This window comes from Podarcis liolepis, assembly GCF_965112155.1.
Source record: "Podarcis liolepis genome assembly, chromosome: 12".
NCBI classification, from domain to species: Eukaryota; Metazoa; Chordata; class Lepidosauria; order Squamata; family Lacertidae; genus Podarcis; species Podarcis liolepis.
The window spans coordinates 3217201-3244771 of NC_139563.1; the positions used below are offsets into that span (position 1 = coordinate 3217201).

General features: G+C 48.7%; 1 protein-coding gene across 1 annotated transcript in view; it reads right to left on the reverse strand.

The window, feature by feature from the left end:
• The window catches only part of PTPN23 (protein tyrosine phosphatase non-receptor type 23), a 61907-nt gene that overhangs the window by 14955 nt on the left and 19381 nt on the right, over positions 1-27571 (reverse strand). The window contains exons 8-19 of the mRNA XM_083466578.1: positions 27061-27192; positions 25413-25460; positions 23066-23122; positions 19739-19797; positions 18286-18365; positions 15496-15610; positions 11752-11817; positions 9859-10004; positions 6081-6407; positions 4460-4614; positions 1862-2013; positions 1054-1233 (exon numbers count right to left, since the gene is read on the reverse strand). Of these exons, the coding sequence (XP_083322704.1) occupies positions 1054-1233; positions 1862-2013; positions 4460-4614; positions 6081-6407; positions 9859-10004; positions 11752-11817; positions 15496-15610; positions 18286-18365; positions 19739-19797; positions 23066-23122; positions 25413-25460; positions 27061-27192 (1517 nt within the window). The remainder of the gene's footprint in view (positions 1-1053; positions 1234-1861; positions 2014-4459; positions 4615-6080; positions 6408-9858; positions 10005-11751; positions 11818-15495; positions 15611-18285; positions 18366-19738; positions 19798-23065; positions 23123-25412; positions 25461-27060; positions 27193-27571) is intronic.

The window sequence follows — 27571 nt, forward strand, 5'->3', positions numbered from 1 at the left end:
ACCATAACACGCACATAGTTTTGAGAGGAGGAAAACAAGAAAAAAAATATTCTAAACGAAACGGTGGATGTATGATTTTTGTGGTTCATGCTGTGGCCACAGACATGTGATCTGACGGTGAGTTTGGGGTAGCCCAATGCAAAAATCCTGAGGATCCATGTGGATCCATGCTTTGTAACCATGTTTTTGCACCATTGTGGCCCCAGGCAACAGTGGGTGCGTGATTTTTTTGGTGCAAGCTGTAGCCATGGATCCTCTGCTCACGACTGCAGCAGATCCCCCTGTCATCCGTAGGCATTCGCTCCATAACACGCACAGACATTTCCCCTTACTTTCCAGGAGGAAAAAAGTGAGTGTTATGGTGCAAAAAATACGGTAACCTCCTTCCGTCGGGCCTGTAAGACAGAGCTATTCTGCCTGGCCTTTAATTTGAATTCAGCCTGATCTTTTATTTCCCTTCTTTTCCCTCCCCCTCCCCTTTTATGAAGATCACCCGCTCTGAGACCCCACAGCTAATTCTCCCCTGGCCTCCTCGCTGGCCCAAGTAGGACCAATTCAGCCAGCTAGCCCTGGGGATTATCTGTTTGACTTTTGACTTTTATTGTTATTCATGTTTTTATACTGTATTTTATGCTGCTTTTATAATTATTTTAAAGTGTTTTAAATTTGTTAGCCACCCTGAGCCCGGTTTTTGAACTGGGAAGGGCGGGGTATAAATAAATATTTATTATTATTATTAAAACCCCAGGTGTCTGTATATTTTTTTAAAAAAACCTGGTGTTCCAATCATCACCTAAACCAGCCTTTCTCAATCTTGTGACCCTGGACAGTGTTGGAATACAATTCCCATCATCCCGGATTACCCTCGTTTTAACATCACATTTTACAGTTAAACTTTGGAACTCCCTGCCACAGGATGGCCACCAACCTGGGTGGCTTTAAAAGAAGGAGGGACAAATTCACAGAGGAGAAGGCCAACAATGGCTACTAGCAAGGATGTCTCTGCTCTGTCTCCACACCCACCCACTTGCACCCGGAGCCAAGCCACCTTACCTCTCCAGGAGCTGCTGCCTGACCACCTCGGCTCCCTTGCAGGCAGTGCGGGATTTCTCCAGCAGTTTGGCCACTTTGCTCTCCAAGTCGGCGTAGAAATCCTTCCCTTCCTGGGATTTCTTCATCAGGTCCTCGTAAGCCTCATAGGAAGCCACCAGTGTCTGCAAAGAGGTGTTCCACCTGGGGGGACGGCAGGAAAAGAAAGGTTAGGATGAGGAAGAGGGGCGTTTGCAGGACCACCCAGAAAGAAGAAGAAGAGGAGTTTGGATTTGATATCCCGCCTTTCACTCCCCTTCAGGAGTCTCAAAGCGGCTGACATTCTCCTTTTCCCTTCCTCCTCCACAACAAACACTCTGTGAGGTGAGTGGGGCTGAGAGACTTCAGAGAAGTGTGACTGGCCCAAGGTCACCCAGCAGCTGCAGGTGGAGGAGCGGGGAATTGAACCCGGTTCACCAGATTACGAGACTACTGCTCTTAACCACTACACCACACTGGCTCTCAGAAAGCGCGCAGAGCCAGGAAAGGCATTCACACATGCCTGGGCACAAGGGCTGAGCTGTACCAATCGACAAGTGTACACCCCTTTGCACACGCACACACACTTCTTAATACAGGAGCCCAAGCACTGTGCAAGTTAATCCGCCATTCTCGTTGCACCAATAATCTCTGGCTGCTGCCTCCCTGCTGGCATCTAGCTGGCAGAACATCCAACTTTTGCCAGGCTGCCAAGCCTCCCACCAACCACTCCTCAGGTTTTGGACACCAGAAATCCAAAAAACAGCTTCTCTTCCTCCCCCCGGCCACTCACTTGTGTTCCACCTCTGCCAGGACCTTGCGCACGGCCGCATACTTGACGTTGGCGTCCGTCAGGGCTTTGAGGATGTTCTCCTGGGCGGTCAAGTTCTGTTCTAAGTAGACCTTGATCTGGTCATATTTCTTCAGCTGCTCCTCAAAGAGTTTCTGGAGAGAGACGGAGGAGAAGTCAAGGCAAAGCTACGATAGGCTGGGGAGGAGGGAGAAGGGGATTCGGGGAATTGGTTGAGGCAGGGAGAGGAGACCGGTGGGGAGAGTAAGAGCATCTTTTAGGCCTTTGGGTTATCGGAGGTGTGGAGAAAGAGCCACAGCTCAGTGGAAGAGGGTCTGCCTGGCCAGCAGGTGGTCCTGGGTTCAAGTCCAAAGGGCAACTCCAGGTAAGGCTGGGAGAAAACCCTGCCTGAATTCCTAGAGTGCCTGCAGGGTTCCTAGAGAAATTCAGCACCCTCTTCTGATTAGACTTTCATTTTGATGTGTTCAGAAAAGAATAACAAGACCCCAAACGTTGCCTTAGCTGCCTCCCCAATTGATCTCTCTACTGAGACAAGAGAGAGAAGTGCCAGGCTTTGTATAAACTGGACATGGATCTGTGAGAAAGACAGGGAAGAGGGAACTGGGAGACAGGCCTGTGCCTTAATAATAATAATAATAATAATAATAATAATAATAATAATAATATCTTTATTGTCATTGCCCCCTCTCGGGGACAACGAAATTACTTGGCTGCTCCATCCACCCAGGTAGGGCACTCCACACAAAATCAAAACAACTATAAAAACACTAATTAAAACAATATAGTATAATACAGCAAGGGAGATTAGATGACTTTCAAAGTCCAGGCTTCCCATTCAGGGCCGAGATCGCTCTGGAGAAGAAGCTGTTCTTAAGACGGCTTGTTCTTGTCTTCATCGTCCTGTATCTCTGTCCCGACGGCAGGAGCTCGAAGAGACAGTGACCAGGATGCGATGGATCTTTTACTATGTCCAGTGCCTTCCTATGGCACCTTGTGGCATAAATCTGCTCTAAGGTGGAGAGTGGGCAGCCAACAATGCTCTCTGCTGCCTTAACAACTCTGCGCAACCCCATCCTGTCCCGGGTAGTACAGCTTCCGTACCACACACATAAGCCATAAGTGAGCACGCTCCTGCTGCATTTCGCTACTCTGAACATAACAGAGGCTTCTGGATCAGGCCAGTGGCCCACCAGATAGCTTTTCTAGTAAACCTGAGCACCAGAGCCCTCTCTCTCCTCCTGTGGTTTCCAGCAAGGAACGCTTTGTCTCATGAAACCAGGGCCCTGTGGGATCTGATTTCTTTCCACAGGGCCTGTAAGACGCAGCAGCTAAAAAAGCCAATGCAATTCTGGGCTGCATCAATAGGAGTATAGCATCTAGATCAAGGGAAGTAATAGTGCCACTGTATTCTGCTCTGGTCAGACCTCACCTGGAGTACTGTGTCCAGTTCTGGGCACCACAATTCAAGGAGGAGACTGACAAACTGGAACGTGTCCAGAGGAGGGCAACCAAAATGGTCAAAGGCCTGGAAACGATGCCTTATGAGGAACGGCTAAGGGAGCTGGGCATGTTTAGCCTGGAGAAAAGGAGGTTAAGGGGTGATATGATAGCCATGTTCAAATATATAAAAGGATGTCACATAGAGGAGGGAGAAAGGTTGTTTTCTGCTGCTCCAGAGAAGCGGACACGGAGCAATGGATCCAAACTACAAGAAAGAAGATTCCACCTAAACATTAGGAAGAACTTCCTGACAGTAAGAGCTGTTCGACAGTGGAATTTGCTGCCAAGGAGTGTGGTGGAGTCTCCTACTTTGGAGGTCTTTAAGCAGAGGCTTGACAACCATATGTCAGGAGTGCTCTGATGGTGTTTCCTGCTTGGCAGGGGGTTGGACTCGATGGCCCTTGTGGTCTCTTCCAACTCTATGATTCTATGATTCTATGATTCTAAGACAGAGTTGTTCCGCCTGGCCTTTGGCTTGGAATCAACTTGATCCCTTTCCACTCTTTCCTTTTTCCTTTCTCCTTCTGTGATGGAACTCCTATTTGGGGACTTCCCTGGCTTGTTTCTGGACCACGTAGGACCAGTCTGGATAGTTGGCCTTGGCGAAGATTTGACGTTTTCATCCCCCAAAAGTTTTTGAGTTGAGTTTCTACTGAAAGGAGGCTGCATTTTAATGTTGTATTTTAATCTTGTTTTTAAGTTGTGTCTTAATCAATTGTTTTTATACCTGGTGTTAGCTGCCCGGAGCCTGGTCTTGGCTGGGGAGAGTGGGGTATAAATAAAATTATTTATTATTATTATTATTATTATTATTATTATTATTATTATTATTATTATTTTGACCATAGAGGCAGAGAACAGCCGACAACAGCCAACAGCCCTCTCCTTTGCGATTTTGACTAATCCTCTTTGAACGTCATGCGGTTCGTGTCCACAACTACATAACCTGCCCGTCTATTTTCCGGGGGGCTCTTATGTTCTTGTGATTCACTTTCCCATCAGCTTCAGGAGGAACTGGGTGGCGATGGGGGTGAGAATGGCCGACCGGACACCCTGCCTCCCTCCCTCCCAGCTGCCCACCTTCATCTCAGACCGGTCCGTCGTCACCAGCGAAGTGGTGATGTCGTCCTTCTGGATCATCTCGCGCAGCTGCTGCTCCAGGGAGACTCGCTGGTCCTTCATCTCCTGAACTTTGGCCAGGATCCTCTTCAAGGTCTGCATTGCCTGCTGGTCGTCTGGGGAGGAAAGAGGCAGAAAGGGGCTGATGGGATTTGTAGTCCAAAAGACATCTCCAGGGCAGCAGGTTGGCAAAGACCGGTTTTAATTATTATTTTTTTAAGGTGCAGGATTTCAATTACTGCACCAGGATTAATTCTGCCATCTACCTATTCCACAAAGTGGACCTGTTCCCATACTCTGGCCTGCATTTTTTAAAAACAGACGTGAATGATTCCTTCTACCGAAAGGGTGACCCCGCAGTCCAATGGCCTACAACCGGTGAGCTGGGAGCCACAAGTGGGTGACAACCTGATTTCAGGTGTGTGACAACAGCAGGGTAAAGAGAGAGAGATTTGAAACAGCTGAAGGAAACTGAGCTAGAAATCAGTCTCTGCAGATCCTGAAACATCACCCCAAGCTGCCATGAAGCTCGCCGCTTGGACTTGGCCTTTAGACCTGAAGGAGTGTCTCCACCCTCATCGTTCAGCCCGGACAGTGAGGTCCAGCTCCGAGGGCCTTCTGGAGGTTCCCTCCCTGTGAGAAGTGAAGCTACAGGGAACCAGGCAGAGGGCCTTCTCGGTGGTGGCACCCGCCCTGTGGAACGCCCTCCCACCAGATGTCAAGGAGATAAACAACTATTTGACATTTAGAAGACACCTGAAGCCCTGTATTGGGAGTTTTTGAATGCCTGATGATTTTGAATGCCTGATGGCAGCAAATCAAATCAAATCAAATCAAATCAAATCAAATATTATTATTATTATTATAAGGGTGGTTGTGAGGATAAGATGGAGAATCGTGCACACCGCCTTGAACTTCTTGGAGGAAAGACAGGACATATATGTAATAATGGTCTTTACATAGGTAAAGGTAAAGGCAAATGACCCCAGGATGGTTAAGTCCAGTCAAAGGTGATTCTGGGGTTGCAGCATTCATCTCGCTTTCAGGCCAAGGGAGCCGGCGTTTGTCCACAGACAGCTTTCCGGCTCATGTGGCCAGCAGGACTAAACCACTTCCGGCACAACAGAACAGTGTGACGGAAACCAGAGCACACGGAAACGCCGTTTACCCTCCCGCCACATTGGTACTTATTTATCTACTTGCACCGGCATGCTTTCGAACTGCTAGGTTGGCAGGAGCAGGGACCGAGCAATGGGAGCTCACCCCGTCGCGGGGATTCGAACCGCCGACCTTACAACCTGCGATCCCAAGAGTCTCAGTGGTTTAGACCACAGCGCCACCCGCATCCCTGGTCTTTGCATAGCTCTGCTTAGCAGGGGAGGAGAATGCAGCAGGGGGTTCCCCCATATTTCAGAGCGTGTAGAATCACAGAATTGTAGAGTCGGTACCCCCAAGGGTCATCCAGACCAACCCCCTGCAATGCAGGAATCGCAGCTAAAGAATCCATGATTCACGGCGCCTGTGGGCTCAACCGGCAGGAAGCCGTAACAGAGAAGAGACGGCGGCAACCTGTTCTCCTCACCTTCCGTCAGGCTGGGGGTGGGCAAGGCGGCCCTCACTTGCTCCAGGGGGCCGCTGAGCAGCCGCAGGTTGCTGATGTGCAGGTTCATAGCCTTGTGGAGCTCCGTGTTGGTGAAGCTGGCCTTCTCGTGCACCTCCATGTACTTGGCCCATTCCTTGGCTACTTCCGCCAGCCCGGAGGAGGGCGGGGTGGGAGGGGAGCCCTGCTGCGGGGGCAGCTTTCCCCCCAGCGCCTCTCGCAGCTTCTGCTCCTGGGCTTCATCCTCGTCCAGCAGGTCCTTGATCTCCTTCAGAGACGCTTCGACGTCCGTGAAAACGCCAGAGAGCGCTGGAGGGGAGAAGAGGGAGAGATTTTGAGACTTCACACCATTGGCGGGGCTGCCCATCCGTCCAAATCCCTTGCGCCTTTGCAAGTCTCCCCACGCTCCAAACTTTTAAGCCCCTGATGTCGGAGGCTTAAAGGGGGAACAGGACCTTTTCCAAGTCTCCCAATGCTTCCTTTTTTATATATATATATAATTTGTATTAGGAATTTCAGCATAACCATTTATCAAAGACATATCATCCTCATTTCCCACCCCCTCTATTTTCCCCTCCACCCTCCCCAAGGAAAGTCCACCTTCCCACCCCGGCCCAGACTTCCCTCAGCTCCTCTCTCTGGTTTTTCAGCACATGCTATTCTCTGCATATTGACAAAAGAACTGTGGGCAAGGGAAATTGATGGACTAATTGGAGCTGGCGAAACTGACACACGAACTTTGTGATAAGGACAACTGTGACTTTAAAGAAGAATGGGAACCTTTTACAAAGTACTTAAAAGAAACAACAAAATGAACTGGGCTCCTTGGCAGGTTTTGAAGAAACAAACACAAATTTATTACAGTGGTACCTCAGGTTACAGACGCTTCAGGTTACAGACTCCGCTAAACCCAAAAATAGTGCTTCAGGTTAAGAACTTTGCTTCAGGATGAGAACAGAAATCGGGCTCCCGCGGTGCGGCAGCAGCAGGAGGCCCCATTAGCTAAAGTGGTGCTTCAGGTTAAGAACAGCTTCAGGTTAAGTACGGACCTCTGGAACGAATTAAGTACTTAACCCGAGGTACCACTGTATTGGTAACATATAGACAGGTAATTTAAGGATCCCAATGCTTCCTTCTTAAGCCTACAAGACAGGGGACTTAAAGGAAAAGAGACTTGGAGGAGAACAGAAGAACAGCCTATTGGATCAGGCCAGTGGACCATCTAGTCCAGCATTCTGTTCTCACAGGGGCCAACAAGATGCCTGTGGGAAACCAGCAAGCAGGATTCGAACACAGGAGCCCTCTCCCCTCCTGCAGTTTCCAGGAACTGGCATTCGGAAGCATTGCTGTCGGGGCAGAGCAAAGCCGGCATCATTGCTAGTTGCTAATTATAGCCCTATACTCCATGAATTTGCCTCATCCTCTTTTAAAGCCATCTAGAATGGTGGCCGTCGCTGTCTCCTGTGGCAGGGAGTTCCACAGTTTAACCGCGCTTCTGTTTGAAGATTTCCTTTCTTTTATCTGTCCCTAATCTTCCAACATTCACTGAACATCTACGAGTTTTAGTGTAGCGTAGAGAGGGAGATAAAACTTTTATCTATCCCCTTTCTCCATGCCATGCCTGATTCCATAAACCGCTATCGAGCCACCTCTCACATTTCCTCCAAACTAAAAAGGGGAGCTGCTGAATCCCCTTGATTGTTTTAGCAGCCCCGGAGGCTGAAGAAGGAAGCTCAGGAGCCTTTGCAAAGGCCTCTTTGAAATAGCTCACTCCTGCCTGTGAGCTGCTTCAAAGGGAGCTTTTGCGCAGAAGAAGAAGAGGAGTTTGGATTTGATATCCCGCTTTATCACTACCCGAAGGAGTCTCAAAGCGGCTAACATTCTCCTTTCCCTTCCTCCCCCACAACAAACACTCTGTGAGGTGAGTGGGGCTGAGAGACTTCAGAGAAGTGTGACTGGCCCAAGGTCACCCAGCAGCTGCATGTGGAGGAGCGGAGATGCGAACCCGGTTCCCCAGATTACGAGTCTATCGCTCTTAACCACTACACCACACTGGCTCGCACAGCTGTGATTGCTGCTCAGTGGAATAGGTAAAGGTAAAGGGACCCCTGACCATTAGGTCCAGTCAGGGCCGACTCTGGGGTTGCGGCGCTCATCTCGCTTTATTGGCCGAGGGAGCCGGTGTACAGCTTCCGGGTCATGTGGCCAGCAGGACTAAACCGCTTCTGGTGAACCAGAGCAGCGCACGGAAACGCCATTTACCTTCCCGCCGGAGCGGTACCTATTTATCTACTTGCACTTTGACGTGCTTACGAACTGCTAGGTTGGCAGGAGCAGGGACTGAGCAAGGGGAGTTCACCCCATCGCAGGGATTTGAACCGCCGACCTTCTGATCGGCAAGTCCTAGGCTCTGTGGTTTAACCCACAGCCCCCCCCCCGTGCCCCACTCAGTGGAACAGCAAGGATTAAATCCTGCTGCCTTGGCTGTGCAATCTTGCAAACCAGGATTAAAATCCTGTCCTCCACCCATCGGCTGACATCGCCAAAGACATCAGCTGATGGGCATGGTTTGGGGGAAATGGTCTTGCAGGCCAAGACTGGCCCACAGGCTGCAGGTTCCCAACCCCAGTGTATAACATTGTTGTAATAATTATAATAATAATAATAATAATAATAATAATAATAATAATAATAATAATTTATTATTTATACCCCGCTCATCTGGCTGGGCCTCCCCAGCCACTCTGGGCGGCTTCCATAGAAACCAAAAATACAGTAAAATATCACACGTTAAAAACTTCCCTGAACAGGGCTGCCTTAAGATGTCTTCTGAATGTCAGGTAGTTGTTTATCTCTTTGACATCTGATGGGAGGGCATTCCACAGGGCGGGCGCCACCACCAAGAAGGCCCTCTGCCTGGTTCCCTGTAGCTTTGCTTCTCGCAATGAGGGAACCGCCAGAAGGCCCTCAGCGCTGGACCTCAGTGTCTGGGCAGAACGATGGGGGTGGAGACGCTCTTTCGGGTATACAGGACCGAGGCCATTTAGGGCTTGAAAGGTCAGCACCAACACTTTGAATTGTGCTTGGAAATGTACTGGGAGCCAATGTAGGTCTTTCAAGACCGGTGTTATGTGGTCTCGGCGGCCGCTCCCAGTCACCAGTCTAGCTGCCACATTCTGGATTAGTTGTAGTTTCCGAGTCACCTTCAAAGGTATCCCCACGTAGAGCGCATTGCAGTAGTCCAAGCGAGAGATAACCAGAGCATGCACCACTCTGGCGAGGCAGTCCGCAGGCAGATAGGGTCTCAGCCTACGTACCAGATGGAGCTGGTAAACAGATGCCCTGGACACAGATTTGACCTGTGCCTCCATGGACAGCTGTGAGTCCAAAATGACTCCCAGGCTGCGCACCTGGTCCTTCAGGGGCACAGTCACCCCATTCAGGACCAGGGAATCCCCCACACCCGCCCGCCCCCTGTTCCCCCAAAAACAGTACTTCTGTCTTGTCAGGATTCAACCTCAATCTGTTAGCCGCCATCCATCTTCCAACCGCCTCCAGACACTCACGCAGGACCTTCACCGCCTTCACTGGTTCTGATTTACGTGTTCCAACACAAAAGCTTACAGTCAATTACTACAGAAGTTTAAACAAGCAGCTAGTCCCTCAGCAACTCCATTCCAAGTTCTCCATCACTGAAAAAATCTGAGTGGTCTCTTCCTTGCACGGCATACACACCTCATTCCCAGTCCCATAAACCTACCCTGCATGGACTGAACAAGGTTTTTCACGGTCTCTGGGCGCACGCTGAGCGCTGCGCATTTCTCCATCAAGACGGGCGGGATGTGGTTGTACATGTCCAGGTTGTCGACCGTCTCGGGGTCCAGCTGCAACGAGTCCATGAATTGTCTACAAAGAGAGAAACAAGATTTGGGCTCCACTTTTGAACATGGAGGTCTGGTTGGAAGAAGCATAGACCTTATTGGGACAGAGCTTCTCCGAGACTTGATGTCTAATATAAAGGACTACCAAAAAAACCGGCAGAGAGGGACTGAGAGAGATTTGAGGGCCTCGGACGTGAGATCTCCAGGCTGATAGTTGACAGATTGAGGGACATTTTTTGGGGATTGAAACCGGGAAAGGGGGGGGTGAGAGTTTTGGAATCCAAAGAGAGTTTTGGAATCCAAAGGGTGTATAATTATATGTTGTCTCTCTGTTATTTTGTTTTGTAATTAATATAAAAATTGGGAAATTTGTGGAAGGGAATTTGGGTCGACTTTAGAAAAGGGTGTTGTTTAAATTGAGGTCTATAAGTTAAAATTGGTTAATTAATTGGTTAATTAAGATCAATAATAATAAGGTAAAAGTAGGGGACAAGAACTTGCTGAGCTAACTATTGGAATTGGAATACAAGAAGGGGAGGTGTGGGGAAGTCAGGGAAAGATGCTAAGAAAATAAGGATCCGAAATTATACTTGTTATTTGTGTTGTGTTTGTTTGTGTTTTTGTGTTTGTTTAAAAATTTGTGAAACTTTAATAAAAATGTATAAAAAAACAAAAACAAAGAGAGAAGCATGACAGGAGGGGTCACACGGCAGAGCTTGGATTATCCCACCCCTAGGCGGAGCCTCAGAAGGACTGGAAATCAACAGGCATCCCCAAACTCGGCCCTCCAGATGTTTTAGGACTACAACTCCCATCATCCCTAACTAACATGATCAGTGGTCAGGGATGATGGGAACTGTAGTCCCAAAACATCTGGAGTTTGGGGGTGCCTGCTATAACACAAACTGGTTTTTAAAAGCCTTATTTATAGCCACATCGGAGAAACTGACCCAGGAACTTTGCGTTCTCAGAGGGGAAATTCCAGCAAATTCCAAATATGACATCTTCTGGCGCCGTTTTGATTACCATATTGGCCTGAATATAAGAAACTCCAGTGGGTGCAGAATGCCGCGGCAAGACTCCTTATGGGGTCCTCACTGCGAGATCACATTCACCCGGCGCTATACCAGCTGCACTGGCTCCCGGTGGAGTACAGGATCAGGTTCAAGGTGCTGGTTTTAACCTTTAAAGCCCTATACGGCCTAGGACCCTCGTACCTACGGGACCACCTCTCGTGGTAGGTCCTGCGGAGGACCTTACGGTCTTCAAACAAAAACATCTTGGAAGTCCCGGGCCACAGGAAGGTTAGGCTGGCCTCAGCCAGAGCCAGGGCTTTTTCAGCTGTGGCCCCGATCTGGTGGAACGCTCTGTCACAAGAGACCAGGGCCCTGCGGGACTTGACATCTTTCCGCAGGGCCTGCAAGACAGAGCTGTTCCGCCAGGCCTTTGGCCAAGGCACAGTCTGACCCCCTCCTTTGGTAATCCTCACAGAACTCTAGCCCAATGGCTGCCATGAATTTGATTTTGAATTGATTTTAAAATGAATGGATTTTAGAATGTTGTGTTACTTTTATTGTTAGCCGCTCTGAGCCCGGCTTCGGCTGGGGAGGGCGGGATATAAATAAAAATGCTTGATGATGATGATGCGGCGGCGGCGAGACCACCCCTGTGACCCGTGAGCAAAGAGGCAGCCCCCCTCACCCCACCCTCCACGGTGGCTTCCCCCAGTCCCAACTTCAGGGTCCCAGATCCCTGGAGCCTTAAATACGTACTCCAGGACTTCGTTTTTGGCGTCAATCTTGGCCATCACTTCTCTCAGCAGCTTGGCCTTCTCTTCGCTGTAAGGGAAACACAGAGGCTTATTCTATATAGCAATATCTCCGTCAACATCCACCTTGTCTAGCGTCCATTCTGGCGAACGTCCGTGGTAAACCCAGAAGTACCAGAACGGGTTATTTCCGGGTTTGCCGCTCACGCGTGTGCAGAAGAACAAACCGCTTTGCCCTGTGTCCTTTTCGGCTAGAGGCCGGGGCTCCGGAACGGATCCCGGCCGCAAAACGAGGAACAACTATATTTTAGGTCCGCAAGCTGCATGTATTCCATCAGCTTAAGTTGCCATTCTTCTTTGGTTGGAACCTCACTCGTTTTCCATTTCTGGGCTAACAAAACACAGGCCGCAGTAGTGGCATACAGAAATAACCTTTTTTGACACCTGGAGATTTCTGTCTGAATTATCCCCAACGAAAAGGACTCTGGTTGTTTTGGGGTTTTTTTTTGGAAAGTACTTTTAAACATTTTCCCCCAATTCATTGCAAATTATTTCCCAATGCTATTTTACCCTTTAACAGGTCCACAACATACGATAGAACGTAACTTCATCTTCACTGCATCTCCAGCACTTGCAGAATATGAGAACAAGAACATATCGTATTTTTCGCTCTATCGGACGCACCTGATCATAAGACGCACCAAGTTTTAGAGGAGGAGAACAAGAAAAAAAATGTTCTCTCCCTCTCTGCGCAGCGCCCCTTCAGCGAAGCGGGAGGAGAAGCGGAGCCCCTTCCATTTCTCCTCCCGCTTTGCTGAAGGGGCGCTGCGCAGAGAGGGAAAGCTGCGCAGCGCCTCTCCAGCGAAACGTAGCGAAGCCAGGAGAGCAAGAGGGCACCGATCCCTCTTGCTCTCCTGGCTTCAGCAAAAGCTGCGCAGCCTGCATTTGCTCCATAAGACGCACACACATTTCCCCTTACAGTGGTGCCCCGCAAGACGAATGCCTCGCAAGACGGAAAACTCGCTAGACGAAAGAGTTTTCCGTTTTGGAGGTGCCTCGCAAAACAAATCTCCTATGGGCTTGATTCGCAAGACGAAAATGTCTTGCGAGTTCCTGCTGGTTTTTTTCCCTTTCCCCCCTTTTTCTAAGCCGCTAAGCCGCTTATCAGCTGATCCGATCAGCAGATAAGCCGCTAAAAGCGCTAATAGCGCTAATCCGTCAATGGGCTTGCTTTGCAAGACGAAAAAACCGCTAGACGAAGAGAATCACAGAACGGATTCTTTTCGTCTTGCGAGGCACCACTGTACTTTTTAGGAGGGGAAAAGTGCGTCTTATAGAGCGAAAAATACGGTACGTTTAAAGAAGACTGGGAAATGCTTATTGAATATATGGGGGGGAATTGTGTGCACTTGAAAAAGTCAGCAGCATTAAGATAAATCCAACTGTATAAATAAGTTTTGATGGGTGTAATGATGGAATACTGAATGGTTTAGTTTATGTAAAATATGCAGGGATTTATGTTATGCAAAATGAACCATGGAAAGAGAAGAAGGGAAGTCATTGGTATTTTAAGGTTGTTTAAATGAATATTCTAAAATGTAAAACAGAAAATTTAATAAAAATCATAGGAAAAAAGAGAAATACAGAGGCTTAGAAGCAGTCGAATGGGCAGCATATTTTTTATTATTAATATGATTATTCAAAGGGGGGGAATTCTACAGGGTAGCGCAACTGAATTAAAGGTCTAGTTCCTACACTGTGATGAACAAACCTCCAGTTGATGCCTAAAGGAGTTCCTCGCCTACAGACTGCAGTGATCGACTGGGGGTGTAAGGAGCGAGACAATCTCTCATGCCCTATCATGGCCCATATCAACTCTCTCTTATAGATAATAATTTTCATTGTTTTCAATTTTACATTTAAAAAAAAACCAAACATTTTACAAACTTTTAAATATCCGATGACTTCCCTTCTTCTCCTTCCATGGTTCATTTTACATATCACACATTCCTGCGTATTTTACTATAACCATTCAAATCAGTTTTCTGCTTTAACATCCATCAAAAATCATTTGTTGAATTTACAGTGGTGCCTCGCAAGACGAAATTAATTCGTTCCGCAAGTTTTTTCTTCTTGCGAGTTTTTCGTCTTGCGATGCACGGTTTCCCATAGGAATGCATTGAAAATCAATTAATGCGTTCCTATGGAAACCGTCTTCAGACCAGGTCCGGGGACAGTCTGTCCCCCGACCTCTTCTGAAGGCTGGGGGGGGGGGACAAGGGCTTTTCTTCCCACCCCCAGCATTTTAAAAAACCCCAGGACAGCGGAGGACTTCTCCGCTGTCCGGGGCGATCTTAAAATGCTGGCGGGCGGCATTTTAAAATCGCCCGGGACAGCGGAGGACTTCTCCGCTGTCCGGGGCGATGTAAAAGCCCCTGGGAAGGCAGGCAGGGGGGACAAAGACTTTTGCCCCCCGCCCGCCTTCAGAAGAGGTCCAGGACCTCTTCTGAAGGCGGGCGGGGGGCGAAAGTCTTTGCTCCCCCCCCGCCTGCCTTCAAAAGCCGTCCGCGATAGCGGGAAGCGCTTCCCTGCTATCCCGGACTGCTTTTAAAATGCTGGCGGTGGGGAGCAAAGCCTTTCGGCCCCCGCCGGCCTTCCTGGACCTCTTCTGAAGGCCGGAGGGGGGGAAAGGCTTTGTTCCCCACCACCAGCATTTAAAAGAGGTCCCCGGAGATTTCCCTATGGGCTTTCGTCTTGCGAAGCAAGCCCATAGGGAAATTCGTCTTGCGAAGCCTCCAAAACAGAAAACCCTTTCGTCTTGCGGGTTTTCCGTCTTGCGAGGCATTCGTCTTGCAGGGTACCACTGTATCTTAATTCTGCCAGAGTTTTCAGCTGTATGTACTCAATAAACGTTTTCCTTCTTTAAATATACGTTCTTCTTGCTCTCTTATTCTGTGTGTTAAATTTGCAAGTTCTGCATATTCTGTCAACTTAAACTGCCATTCTTCTTCAGTTGGGACCTCGTTCACTTTCCATTTTGGGGCTAAAAAAACATGGGCTCAGTTGTTGCATAGATAAATAATCTTTTCTGACACCTAGGAATTTCTGTCTGGCTTATTCCCAATAAAAAGGGCTCTGGGGTTTATTTGTTTTTTAAAGTAATTTTGAATTTTTTTTCCAGTTCATTATAAATCATTTCCCAATACACTTTTAACTTTTTGCATGTCCGCCACGTATGAAAAAAAGATTCCCTCTGCTTTTTTACACTTCCAACACATATCTGATTCTGTTTTATATATCTTAGCCAACCTAGTTAATTACAATCTATGGATCCTTTTCAAATAATTCTCTTTCAATGAATAAAATGCAGTAAATTTCAGGTCGCTTTTCCGAAGTTTCTCCCGGAAGTTGAAATCTAGGCACATGTCAACTCTTGGCCCACAATACTCCCACCCTCCTCCTGTTTAGGGAGGTTCTTAATTTTTGCTGTTTTATCGTGTTTTTAATATTCTGTTGGGAGCCACCTAGAGTGGCTGGGGAAACCCAGCCAGAGGGGCAGGGTATAAATAATAAATTCTTCTTCTTCTTCTTCTTCGTATAAATAATAAATTCTTCTCCTTCTTCTCCTTGCCTTTTTATCAAGCCTCCCATCTCGACCCTTTAATCCCCACCTGTTTTCCTGCAGCCCGCCCCCCCCCATGGAACTGGCAGGCCAAACAGTCTCCCAGAATGCAAAGCAGCTGCTCACCTGTAGAGCGAGGAGGCCTCGTGGGCAGCCATTGGAACCAGCTTGGCAAAAATGTCAGGGCCTGTGACAGCCGGGTCTGTGGGGTTGACAGGAAGGGCTTTCACAAGAGGTGCACCTGCAGATGAAGTAATATTGGGTTAATCAAGAATTTGAGGACAGAGAGTTGATTCCTAAAAAAGGGAAAGGCAAAGGATCCCTGGACAGTTAAGTCCAGTCAAAGGCGCCTATGGGGTTGCGGCGCTCATCTCGCTTTCAGGCCGAGGGAGCCGGTGTTTGTCCGTGTAATAGGTATGAGTTACTCGTGCGTAAACTGGTGCCTTTCTCGGTTAATTTGCCTTGTTAAACCTTTCTGACTGCACAGCCCCTTCTCATCGTGGCTGCCTCAGTCACTGGCAGAATCCGTCAGTGGGCGTTTCTTGAACCTCTTCCAACATAAAAGTTGTTTGACACCCAGTCTCCTCCTCCTCTCACTGCGCGGGAGTCTTCTGCGCAGGGAAGGCGTGGGTAGCGAAGGACCTGGGCTCTCCTCACTGATGTCCAGTGAAGAGTCCTGGAGCCCTCTCTCCAATTCCCCCATCTGCCCCCCTTTATCCCTGGTGTTGCGCTGATTAGCTTCCCCCTCTACTGAGCTGTTTCTCCCCCTGCTGCTGGGTCCTTCGCCAGCATCATCTGGGAGCCTCCCCTTCGCCTCTTGCTCTGATGTCAGTTCCCTGACAGTCCGCAGTTTTCCGGGTCATGTGGCCAGCAGGACTAAACTGCTTCTGGCGCACCAGAACACCGTGATGGAAACCAGAGCGCACGGAAATGCCGTTTATCTTCCCACTGGAGTGGTATCTATTTATCTACTTGCACTGGTGTGCTTTTGAACTGCTAGGTTGGCGGAAGCTGGGACAGAGCAACGGGAGCTCACTCTGTCATGGGGATTCAAACCGCTGACCTCCCGATCAGCAAGCACAAGAGGCCCAGTGGTTTAGACCATGGCACCACCCGCGTCCCTAGAGGTGATACCTAGGCCACACCAGACCCATAGAGTGCTGATAATCTTGTAGCTTCTGTAAATGTTTGAGTTTACCCAGCCCTGCATGCTTATTTTGGCTTTTATTGTTACGACTATGTTTATATCCCACCCTTCCTCACTTTTGTGGGTAGCGATTTAACAAGTTGTAAAGAAATCTGAACAGCCCACAACAAAAGACTAAGTAAGACAGTGGCCAATCACTGCCACAAAAGCCCGGCCCATCAAGATGCAGCAAAACCTTCCCCAATATCATGGCGTCAGCAGGAAACATCTGACGTTAAGATTCCCCAACAGCCTCCGCTCAAAGCGTGGGAGAATAAGAAAGTTTTTGATCATCACCAAAAGGCGGCCAAAAGTGATGCCGATCAGCTTTCAAAACCACCCACTGCATATTTATGCTTTGGGTAGCCCTGTGCTACATACAATTTGATGGATGTTGCAAAAAAAATATGCATGATGGGAGTTGTAGTCCAGAACATCTGGAGGGCGCCTGGTTGGGGAATGATGGGCTCCTTCTGCCCTACCCAAGACCAGCAGTCAGAGAATACGATAGGGCTTGCTCCAAAGCTGGGATAGCTCAGCTCATAGAGCGTGAGACTCTTAATTTCAGGGTTGTGGGTTTGAGTCACACATCAGGGAAGATATTCCTGCACTGCAGGGGGTTGGGCTAGATTGTTAGAATTCCTGCTCCCTGATTGCAGTCATGGGATTGTTGTCTTTCACATGACGGTATGTGTTTTGACACCACAGAGTGGGAAGTGACTGAGATAGGATGTTTGTGTTACTGTGTTCCGTGAAGTGGGACTGTTGTCCTTTGTTCTTTTTCTCTTTGCTGTCTGATGCTAGAGAGAGAGGGAGCCATGTTGCAGTGCTCCGTGTGTGTTTATATGTAGATAAAGTAGATTAGCCAAAATGCTGAGTTGCTGGGGTCCTGTCACACAAGCTGCGAAGACTCTGCAGATCCCTAAGTGTGCCAGTGTCGGTTGGCATCAGTTGCTGTGATGTTCGGGCTGAAGAAAGCTTATGAAGCTCCCGAACGATCGACCAGAAGAAGAAGAGTTTGGATTTGATACAGTGGTGCCTCGAAAGACGAAAAGAATCCGTTCCGCGAGTCTCTTCGTCTTGCGGTTTTTTCGTCTTGCGAAGCAAGCCCATTAGCGGCTTAGCGCTATTAGCGGCTTAGCGGATCAGCTGATAAGCGGCTTAGCGGATCAGCTGTTAAGCGGCTTAGCAGATCAGCTGTTAAGCGGCTTAGCGGCTTGGGGAAAAGGGGGGGGGAGGAAAAAAACCCTGCAGGAACTCGCAAGACATTTTCGTCTTGCGAAGCAAGCCCATAGGAAATTTGTTTTGTGAAGCATCTCCAAAACGGAAAACCCTTTCGTCTAGCGGGTTTTCCGTCTTGCGGGGCACCACTGTATCCCGCTTTATCACTACCCGAAGGAGTCTCAAAGCGGCTAACATTCTCCTTTCCTTTCCTCCCCCACAACAAACACTCTGTGAGGTGAGTGGGGCTGAGAGACTTCAAGAAGTGTGACTAGCCCAAGGTCACCCAGCAGCTGCATGTGGAGGAGCGGGGAAGCGAACCCGGTTCACCAGATTACGAGTCTACTGCTCTTAACCACTACACTACACTGGCTCTCAAGGAGGGAGAGAACATGCCAGTCGGGCATGTGTCTCTGCCAGGGTCCTACTTGAGTGTAGGCGGAACTCCTGACTGCTGGAGGTCCCATCCAACTTTACAATTCTGTGAAAACAGAGTGTTTTGACTTTACCTTTCACTGACTGCAAGGTATCCAGAGCAGGGACAGCCTCGTGGTAGATGAAGTCGTTGTCCTTTTTGGCAGAGTTGTACCTGCAAAGCGACAACAGGCTTGAAGGGCGTTACTGCTGGGGGGCGGGGCTCTTTGGGGGCAGATGCCCAGGAAGAAGTATCACATATTTTCGCTCCAAGCACAGTTCCAAGAAAGAAACCAATATCATAGTTGTACATTTTCAAAGGGTGTTATGTTTAGGGATGCCTCACACCCAAAGTCAGAGGAACTACAGACAGTGGGACTTTGGGGGGGGGCCTCCAGAAATGTGGGGAATACTAGGTAAAAGCCAAACTTGGAAAGAGGGAAGGGGGTGAGGATGTTCTGGTCAGTATCTCCTTACTTCCCAAGCCCAAAGTGAAAATTTGCAAATCTGTGTGCATTTCTTTCTTTTTCAATTGAAACTTTCCCAACATAGAATACGATTAAAAAAAAAAAATCTGAATAAAAATGGAAAAAGTAAATAAAAAAGAGGAAGAAAATAATGCAAAGCCCTCTATCAGAGGGAGATCTCAATTAACCCTTGTCTCGCATAAAAAGGGGGTGGACGCTCCCAGCTCTCACCTGGGAGCACCTCGTTCTTCTCCCATGCGCACGTTTCTTGAATTCATTATGTAGAGTAACTTAGGAATCCAAACGCATGGTCCACAAATGAAAACACTTTGGAGGTCCCAGGTCGCAAGGTGGTTAGATTAGTCTCAACTAGGGCCAGGGCCTTTTCAGTGCTGGCCCCGACTTGGTGGAACGCTCTGCCACAAGAGACTAGGGCCCTGCGGGACTTGACATCTTTCCGCAGGGCCTGCAAGACAGAGCTGTTCTGCCTGGCCTTTGGTTTGGACTGAGTCCGACCCTTATGTTTCCCTCCTCTTACAGTTTTGATCCATGGGCTACTTTTAAAATGAGGCTGCATTTTAAATTGCATTTTAACCTGTATTTTCTTTTCTTTTTCTTTTCCCCCTATTATGCTTTTACTGTGATTCTATTGGTGTTAGCTGCCCTGAGCCCAGCTCTGGCCAGGGGAGGGAGGGCAGGGTATAAATAATTTTTTTAAAAATTATTATTATTATTATTATTATTATTATTATTATTATTATTATGCGTGTTTTTTTTTAAAAAAGGTTTTCTAGTCCTCATGGTTTCACAGAATCACAAAAATACGGAGGGAATGACTGGAAGAGCAGATCTGAACAAAGCAAAGGTCTACGGGTGAGACCATCAGACCCGTCAACATCTGACTTCTGACTGGCAGTGGCTCTCCCGATTTCCAGACAGGAGTGCGCTCTCTCTCTCTCTCTCTCTCTCTCTCAGCACCAGGCAGGTTCTCTTGGGGCAGAGCAGAGATTAGGGAAGGGAACTGGTGTGACAGGGACCCAGGCCCAGGCATGCAAAGAGTTAACAGGCAGCAGCGACTCACTTTCCTCCAATGACATCCATGGTGAACCTCAGGGCTTCCTGCACCGTCTCAGGCTGACCCTGCAAGAAGAAATGTCAGGTTCAAAACATATCCATAATAAGCAGGTGGTCCGCAGGCAGAGATGGCAGGGGGCAGGATAAGGGTACACCAACAATTCCCAAAGTAGGCAGTAGCAGCCACTGGGGGGATTCTCTAGGTAAAGGTAAAGGGACCCCTGACCATTAGGTCCAGTCGGGACCGACTCTGGGGTTGTGGCGCTCATCTCGCTTTATTGGCCGAGGGAGCCAGCATACAGCTTCCGGGTCACGTGGCCAGCATGACTAAGCCGCTTCTGGCGAACCAGAGCAGCACACAGAAACGCCGTTTACCTTCCCGCCGGAGCGGTACCTATTTATCTACTTGCACTTTGACGTGCTTTCGAACTGCTAGCTTGGCAGGAGCAGGGACCGAGCAATGGGAGCTCACCCCGTCGCGGGGATTCGAACCGCCGACCTTCTGATCGGCAAGCCCTAGGCTCAGTGGTTTAACCCACAGCACCACCCGTGTCCCTTGGGGGGATTCTCTAGGGCACGGGTCTGCAACCCGCGGCTCCGGAGCCGCATGTGGCTCTTTTACACCTTTGCTGTGGCTCCGGGGCGGATACTAGCGAGGGGAGGAGGCGCATTGTGCGCCCCGACACTCCCCACTGTGGCGGGCCCTGTACTGGTTGTGACGTCGCATGGGGGCGGTGTGTGCATTAGTCACGCACCGTCCCGACGTCACCTTGCCGGTTTTGCGGCTCCCAGTTTTTTTCCCTTCAGAAACGGGTCCAAGTGGCTCTTTTTGTCTTAAAGGTTGCGGACCCCTGCTCTAGGGGAAGCTAAGAGGCAAGGGGGGCAGCGGGGAGGGGGCGCAGCCATCAACAGCCCTCTCCTCCATCAGTTAGTCCAATCCTGTTTTAAAGCCATCCAAGTTGGGGGCCATCATTGCCTCCAGAGTTTAACTACCGTATTTTTCATAATCATATTTATTAAAATTTCCAATAATAACAGAATAGAGAAGATAGAAAAGATAAAGAAAAGAAAGAAAAAGAAAGACCAATTTTAAACCCTTATTTTCATAACCTTCTTTCTGGGACTCCCTCCTTCCCCTCCCGACTGTATTCCCCTTTCCCTACGTTGGTTCCACAAGTTCTCATTCCCAATTTTAACCTAATATGTTGTACCTATCAGCCAATTTAAATTACAATCTTAACATCACTCCTCATCTTTAGAACCAAGATTTCCCCCCCAAAATCTACCCCGTTTCCTTCCACGAATTCCCCCTTTTTTTTTCCAAAACATGTTAAATCAAAATACCAAAGTTATATAGAAAGATAAAAGATAGACGATAAAAGAAGATTCCAAAAGTTGGTTACATAGCCTTTGGATTCTAGAATTCCCCCTCCCTTCCCCGGTTTGGATTCCCCATGTCCATCAGTCTGTATGTTGTCAGCCTGGAGGTCTCAAGTCCACAGCCAAATTTTTCTCAATCCATCTTGCCGGTTTTCTTTAAATTTGCTTGTTTTGATAATGTTTAATTTCAAAAATCCAGTCTAATAGAGGCCTTTAATTTCCCTTGGTCATTGTTGCTCCTCCCATTGTTCTTTCCGTGGCGTAGTTGGTCCTTTACTCTTTCGTTTCTTACTTTCTCAGGTTTCTGTCTTGTTCAGCTGCAAAACCATTCTTATTCTGAAATCTGGTATCTCTACAGAGGTTTGTTATTCAGGAACAAAAACTTACGTCCAGTTCCTACCTTACTTCAATAGAAAGATTCTATTGTGTTGTCACCTCTGTAGACCAAACAATATTTCAGTTTTGCTACTTTCCCAGGAGCTAAAGCCAGTACACATCCCAGAGTAGTTTTCCACATACGCCACTTGTAATGTCCCAAAGCCCCTCTAGGGGGGTTGCAGTAACTTTGTGTCCTCTAATCCAAAAGTCAAGTTGTTGTTTCTTTTTTCCTCCGACATTTTGTATCCATATTTATATCCAATTGTATCAAAATTAACCAGCAAAATACTTGTAACAAAGTCCTCTTTGTATTCTCAAGATTTGACAGCTACTTTGACAGCTGTCAAACTCTCCATCTCTCTCCGCCAGGTTCTCCGAATCGCCCCGGTTCCCAGGGGGGGGTTGCCTTTTCCCTCTCACCCTCGACTTTTCTCCTCCAGCACAATTCTTGTAGTATCCCATCGTGGAATTGATATTTTTTGTCAGCAATAAACTTCTGAATTGATCTTGGTTTCTCAGTCCTTGTTTTAGCATGTTTACAATCAGGGAGGGGACTGACTTCCTTTTTAGATCCCCCCCGCTCGTGCCGAATCCGAAAAAAAATTCCTTTTTTTCTCCTTTTATACCCGGTTACCCAATTACTCACGGGTTGTTGTTAAATGTCCGAATTTCAAATGGAAGAAGCCAGCGCTCTCCGACGAATGGCATGCGGCTGCGCTCGGCAGGGGAAGCGATAGACTCACAGTACCACGCCGCTCCCCGGCACCCGATCCGTAGCCTTTAAAAAGGCTCCTTCACGAGTCGGGAGGGCGCTGACGGTACCAGCCGAGTCCCCATGTCCACGGGCTCCGTGCCCGTGGTTTTTGAGGGTCCCCGCGTCGCCGTCGCGGTAGGACCCAGCCCCTGCCGAGCAGGCTCCCTCCGGAGCTCGGAGGGAGTCCGCCATTCGGCGATGGCGCCAACCCGGAAGTCTAACTACCGTATTTTTCGCCCTATAGGACGCACTTTTCCCCCTCCAAAAATGAAGGGGAAATCTGGGTGCGTCCTATGGGGCGAATGCAGGCTTTTGCTGCACCGACCCCTCTCGCTCTCCAGGCTTCAGGAACACATTCGCAGCCTAGGCAGCCCTGCGGGAGGTCCGGCAGGGATGTCTAGGCTGCGGATAGCACCCTGCTGCCCAGCGCAAGGGGTGCCCTGAAGCAGAGCGCCCCCCGCGCCAGGCAGACACCCGCAGCGTGGGGAGCCTTGCAGGAGTTCCCCGCAAGGCTCCCCACGCTGCGAATAGCAGCCTGCCGCCCCGCAAGGGGGGGGGCGCCCTGGTGCAGAGCGCCCCTCGCGCGGGGCAGACATCGGCTAGCCCCACAAGCTCGGGGGACAGCAGGGAGGTGCAGCGCCGCCATCCCACTGTTCCTCGACCTGGTTCTGTTTCCCTGACCTGCTTTTGGGGGGGAAATAAAGTGAATTTCCCCCCCCCTTTATTTCCCCCCCAAAAAACTAGGTGCGTCCTATGGGACGAAAAATATGGTAAATAACTTTTAAAGCCACTTTCAGGAAGGGGGTAGGAAGAAAGGTGTACCTTGGCCAGTTTGATGGCTTCATTGAGCTTGTCCAGAGCACTCTGGAAGTAGATGACCTGCAAAGGAGGAAGAGATTCAGACAACCAAAGTCCACTGTCAAACTGGCTATGCTTTCTATTAAAAGTAAGAAAACTGAGCCTTTCTCTCACACACGTTACAAGAATTTTAAGGTCTCAGACTTAGAATAAATATTCATAAATGCACGGATATCTAAATATATGAACAGCATGTGTGAAATAGTATGGGAGAGCAATCCCGAAGCCATTTTGACTCTCCCAATGACCTCAAATAGTCCACTGCAGTAAGGGGAGGCAAATGGGGAAAGCCTTCCCACTGCCTTTTTGCTTGCAAATCCTGTCTTAAGGACGTATTTGTGTATGAATATGCTAGACTGCCCGGGTAACGCAACCAGTGACCATGATCAGTATCCTGTAAGACAGGATTTCTGCTGGAGACCACCTCCCTTCTGTGATGTATGATGTTTCAGGGGGCTGGTCTTGGGCTACAGGGTGGGCAATTTCAAAGGTCTATATAGGGGCTTTTGCACCATTGTTCAAGGTTCTCCTCCCTCCCGCGTGTGATGAGTGGGGACCCTGTTGCAACAGTTCCCTGAATAAAGATCAGGCTTACTAGCCACTTTGCTTCTCAATATACTCTAGTTGGCCCCTGTTACTTTCTCCTCCAATAGGGAACCCACTTAAGGACTTGATATGGGCTCTGGAATACCCCATAAAGCAGTCTTTCTTATAACACACAGAAATTCCCCGCAGGTAGAGAACTTGCACGCGGGGAGTGCCATAACAGAGGGTCATCTCATCACAAGAAGCCCCACTTGCAGCCTGAAGTCCATTCGCAGGGCTTCCGCCACACTGGCCACGTGTGAGGACTAGTGCCTTAGGTAGTCATAGACGTGGCGAGGGAACAGAAGAAGCTCCTTCTGGACTCATCCTGGCAAGGGCTTCAAAGGGAGGTCTGTGCCCGGGAGATAAGGTTTGGCTTCCTCGCTCTCCCCTCTGTCTTCTCCCCTTGGCTCCTGGAGCCCATCTAAACCCATCTCCCAAAAACAGCTGTCCTTCAGTTATTGTAACATCAACAATACAAGGGCAAGGCTGAAGGTTTCGCTGTTTGGGGCAAGAGTACTGTTAGCCCAGAAACAGAAGTGAGAAGAAATTCTGACAATTCTGATGAAAGAAGAATGGCAGATGAAATTAATGGACTATGCAGAATTGGACAAAATGACAGGAAGGATTCGAAACCTGCGGGACCAGAGATTTACAGAAGATTGGAAGAAGTATATGAATTATTTGAAGAGCACCTGCAATCGACAAATTACACTAGTAGGACTACAAGAAGTTTTATAAGGAGAAACATACGAAGTGTTATAAAGTAGAAAATGGTAGAAATATTGGTTACGAGTTTGAAATGTAATAGGGAAAATAAGAAATGCATACTGAGAGATTCAATTGGGAAATTTCCAGACAGGACTGATGGAAGTCAAAAAAATTGAATAAGATGTAAAAGTATGTTTAATTACTGTTGAAAATGGTATGTTAAAACACACACACACACACACACACACACAGTGGTACCTCAGGTTAAGTACTTAATTCGTTCCGGAGTCCGTTCTTAACCTGAAACTGTTCTTAACCTGAAGCACCACTTTAGCTAATGGGGCCTCCTGCTGCTGCCACGCCACCGGAGCATGATTTCTGTTCTCATCCTGAAGCAAGGTTCTTAAACCAAGGTAATATTTCTGGGTTAGCGGAGTCTGTAACCTGAAGCGTCTGTAACCTGAAGCGTATGTAACCCGAGGTACCACTCTGTGTGTGTGTATCTATATCCATATCTATATATGTGCCTGTATTACAAGGTTCAGCACCACGGACAGCGTAAAACCTTGCCCAAGCCTCTCTACCCCTCACCTATTGCAGAATCACGGAATTGCAGAATCGGAAGGCACCCCAAAGGACATCTAGTCCAACCCCTTGCAATGCAGGGACACAGCTTAAAATCCCTGACAGATGGCCAGAGAACCTCTGTTTAAAGACCTCCAAAGAAGGAGAGCCCACCACTTTCCGAGGGAGCCTGTTCCACTGTCAAACGGCTCCTGCTGTCAATTCTTCCTAATATTGAGTCGGAAACTCCTTCCTCGTCATTTGAAATGGCTGGTTCCGGTCCCACTCTCTGGAGCAGCGGGAAACAAGCTTGCCCCATCGCCCACGTGACAGCCCTTCAGGTATTTGAAGTTGGCTATCTTTTCGCCTCTCATCATCCAGGAGATTGACCGCGGCAAGCAGTCTGTGAGTTCTCCACCCACCCCAGAACTTTGGAAGCAAACAGGCTTACCCTCTCGCCGTACTTCTGCTGCTCCTCCGCCTGCTTACCCATGTGCAACTGAAAGACAGAGAAGAATCACAGTTCTTTTAAGCAGCCAGCCAGACACAGCACCCCTGGGTTGGCCCCAGGCACCACCTCACAATCTGGCATCGCCTCCATCCGTCCCACAAACCCTCATCCCTCGCGCAGGAAGCTGAAATCAAAAGCTCAACCCACACGCATAACCCCACAGACAGAAGGGGCTGGGAGGAACAGACAGGCGAGTTCTTCCCATAAAGCCTCATTCCAGTGCTCCCATCCCGGTGAGGGTTGAGACGACAGAGCCAATAGGAGCCTTCAGGTTCCAACACAAACCAAAGGATAATAATAATAATAAATAAATAAATAAATTGTACCCCGCGCATCTGGCTGGGCTTCTCCAGCCACTCTGGGTGGCTTCCAACAAAATATTAAAATACAATAATCTATTAAACATTAAAAGCTTCCCTAAACAGGGCTGCCTTCAGATGTCTTCTAAAAGTCTGGTAGTTGTTTTTCTCTTTGACATCTGGTGGGAGGGTGTTTCACAGGGCAGGCACCACTACCGAGAAGGCCCTCTGCCTGGTTCCCTGTAACTTGGCTTCTTGCAGTGAGGGAACTGCCAGAAGGCCCTCAGCACTGGACCTCAGTGTCCGGGCAGAACAATGGGGGTGGAGACACTCCTTCAGGTATACTGGGCCGAGGCCGTTTAGGGCTTTAAAGGTCAGCACCAACACTTTGAATTGTGCCCAGAAACGTACTGGGAGCCAATGTAGGTCTTTCAAGACCGGAGTTATGTGGTCTCGGTGGCCGCTCCTAGTCACCAGTCTAGCTGCAACATTCTGGATTAGTTGTAGTTTCCGGGTCACCTTCAAAGGTAGCCCAACATAGAGCGCATTGCAGTAGTCCAAGCGAGAGATAACCAGAGCATGCACCACTCTGGCGAAGCAGTCCACAGGCAGATAGGGTATGTTTATTTTCCACTTCTCCATTTTGAATCTCTGCCCCCATATCTGCACAAACGTATTAATTAATTACCGTCGCTAGGTTCATGGCAGGGGCAATCAGAATAAGGGCCACTAACTGACGGCTGATTCAGGACTTTCAATTGTGCTCTTATATCAAACTTCCTTTTCTGCGTATACTGTAATGTTTTACTGTTGCTATGGCCATTGGCTAATGCGAATAAAGTTTTATCTTATCTTATCTAACCAAGGGAGGCAGGTGGAGCTGTGGGTTAAACCACAGAGCCTAGGACTTGCCAATCAGAAGGTCGGGGGTTCGAATCCCCACAACGGGGTGAGCTCCCGCTGCTCGGTCCCTGCTCCTGCCAACCCAGCAGCTCAAAATCACACCAGTGCAAGTAGATAAATAGGTACCACTCCGGCGGGAAGGTAAACGGCGTTTCCGTGCGCTGCTCTGTTTGCCAGAAGCGGCTTAGTCATGCTGGCTACGTGACCCGGAAGCTGTACGCCGGCTCCCTCGACCAGTAAAGTGAGATGAGCACCTTAACCCCAGAGTCGGCCACAACTGGACCTAATGCTCAGGGGTCCCTTTACCTAACCAAAGGATGAAGTGTGGGGAGGTCATGTTGGGTGAAGCCCAGCTCACCGGAGCAGGGTCCCCCCAGGATACTCACATGGGCCACGGCAGCGAAATAGTAGATCTTCATCTGCACCAGCTTCTTCCAGTCCTTCTGAATCTTCCCCAGCAGAGAGGCTGTTTCAGAGTTCTCCAAAGCTCGACAGGCTTCTTTGTAGTAATCCACCACCTTGGGAAGGGAATTTGGGGAGGGTAGGAAAGGTTCTGAGTGATTGCTGCTTTAGACGCTGACAAATTTTCCCCACTGCAGGAGCCGAACTGACGGATTCGTACCACGAGAAAGGAGAACCCATCTGAACATTGGAATAACTTTCTAAAGGTAAGTAGACTCTCTTTCACTGGAGGTTTTAATGGAGAATTTGGATGGCTATCTGTCGGGGATTCTTGAGCTGGGATTCCTGCATTGCAAGGGGTTGGGCTAGATGGCCTTTGGGGGTCTCGTCTGATTCTACAGCTCCATCGGGGAGGGCATGTGGGACGGGCCTGTCAAGCAAACCTAACTGCACAGCAAAAAAATGCACCTGGCTTCTTTAGAGGAAGGCCCTAAC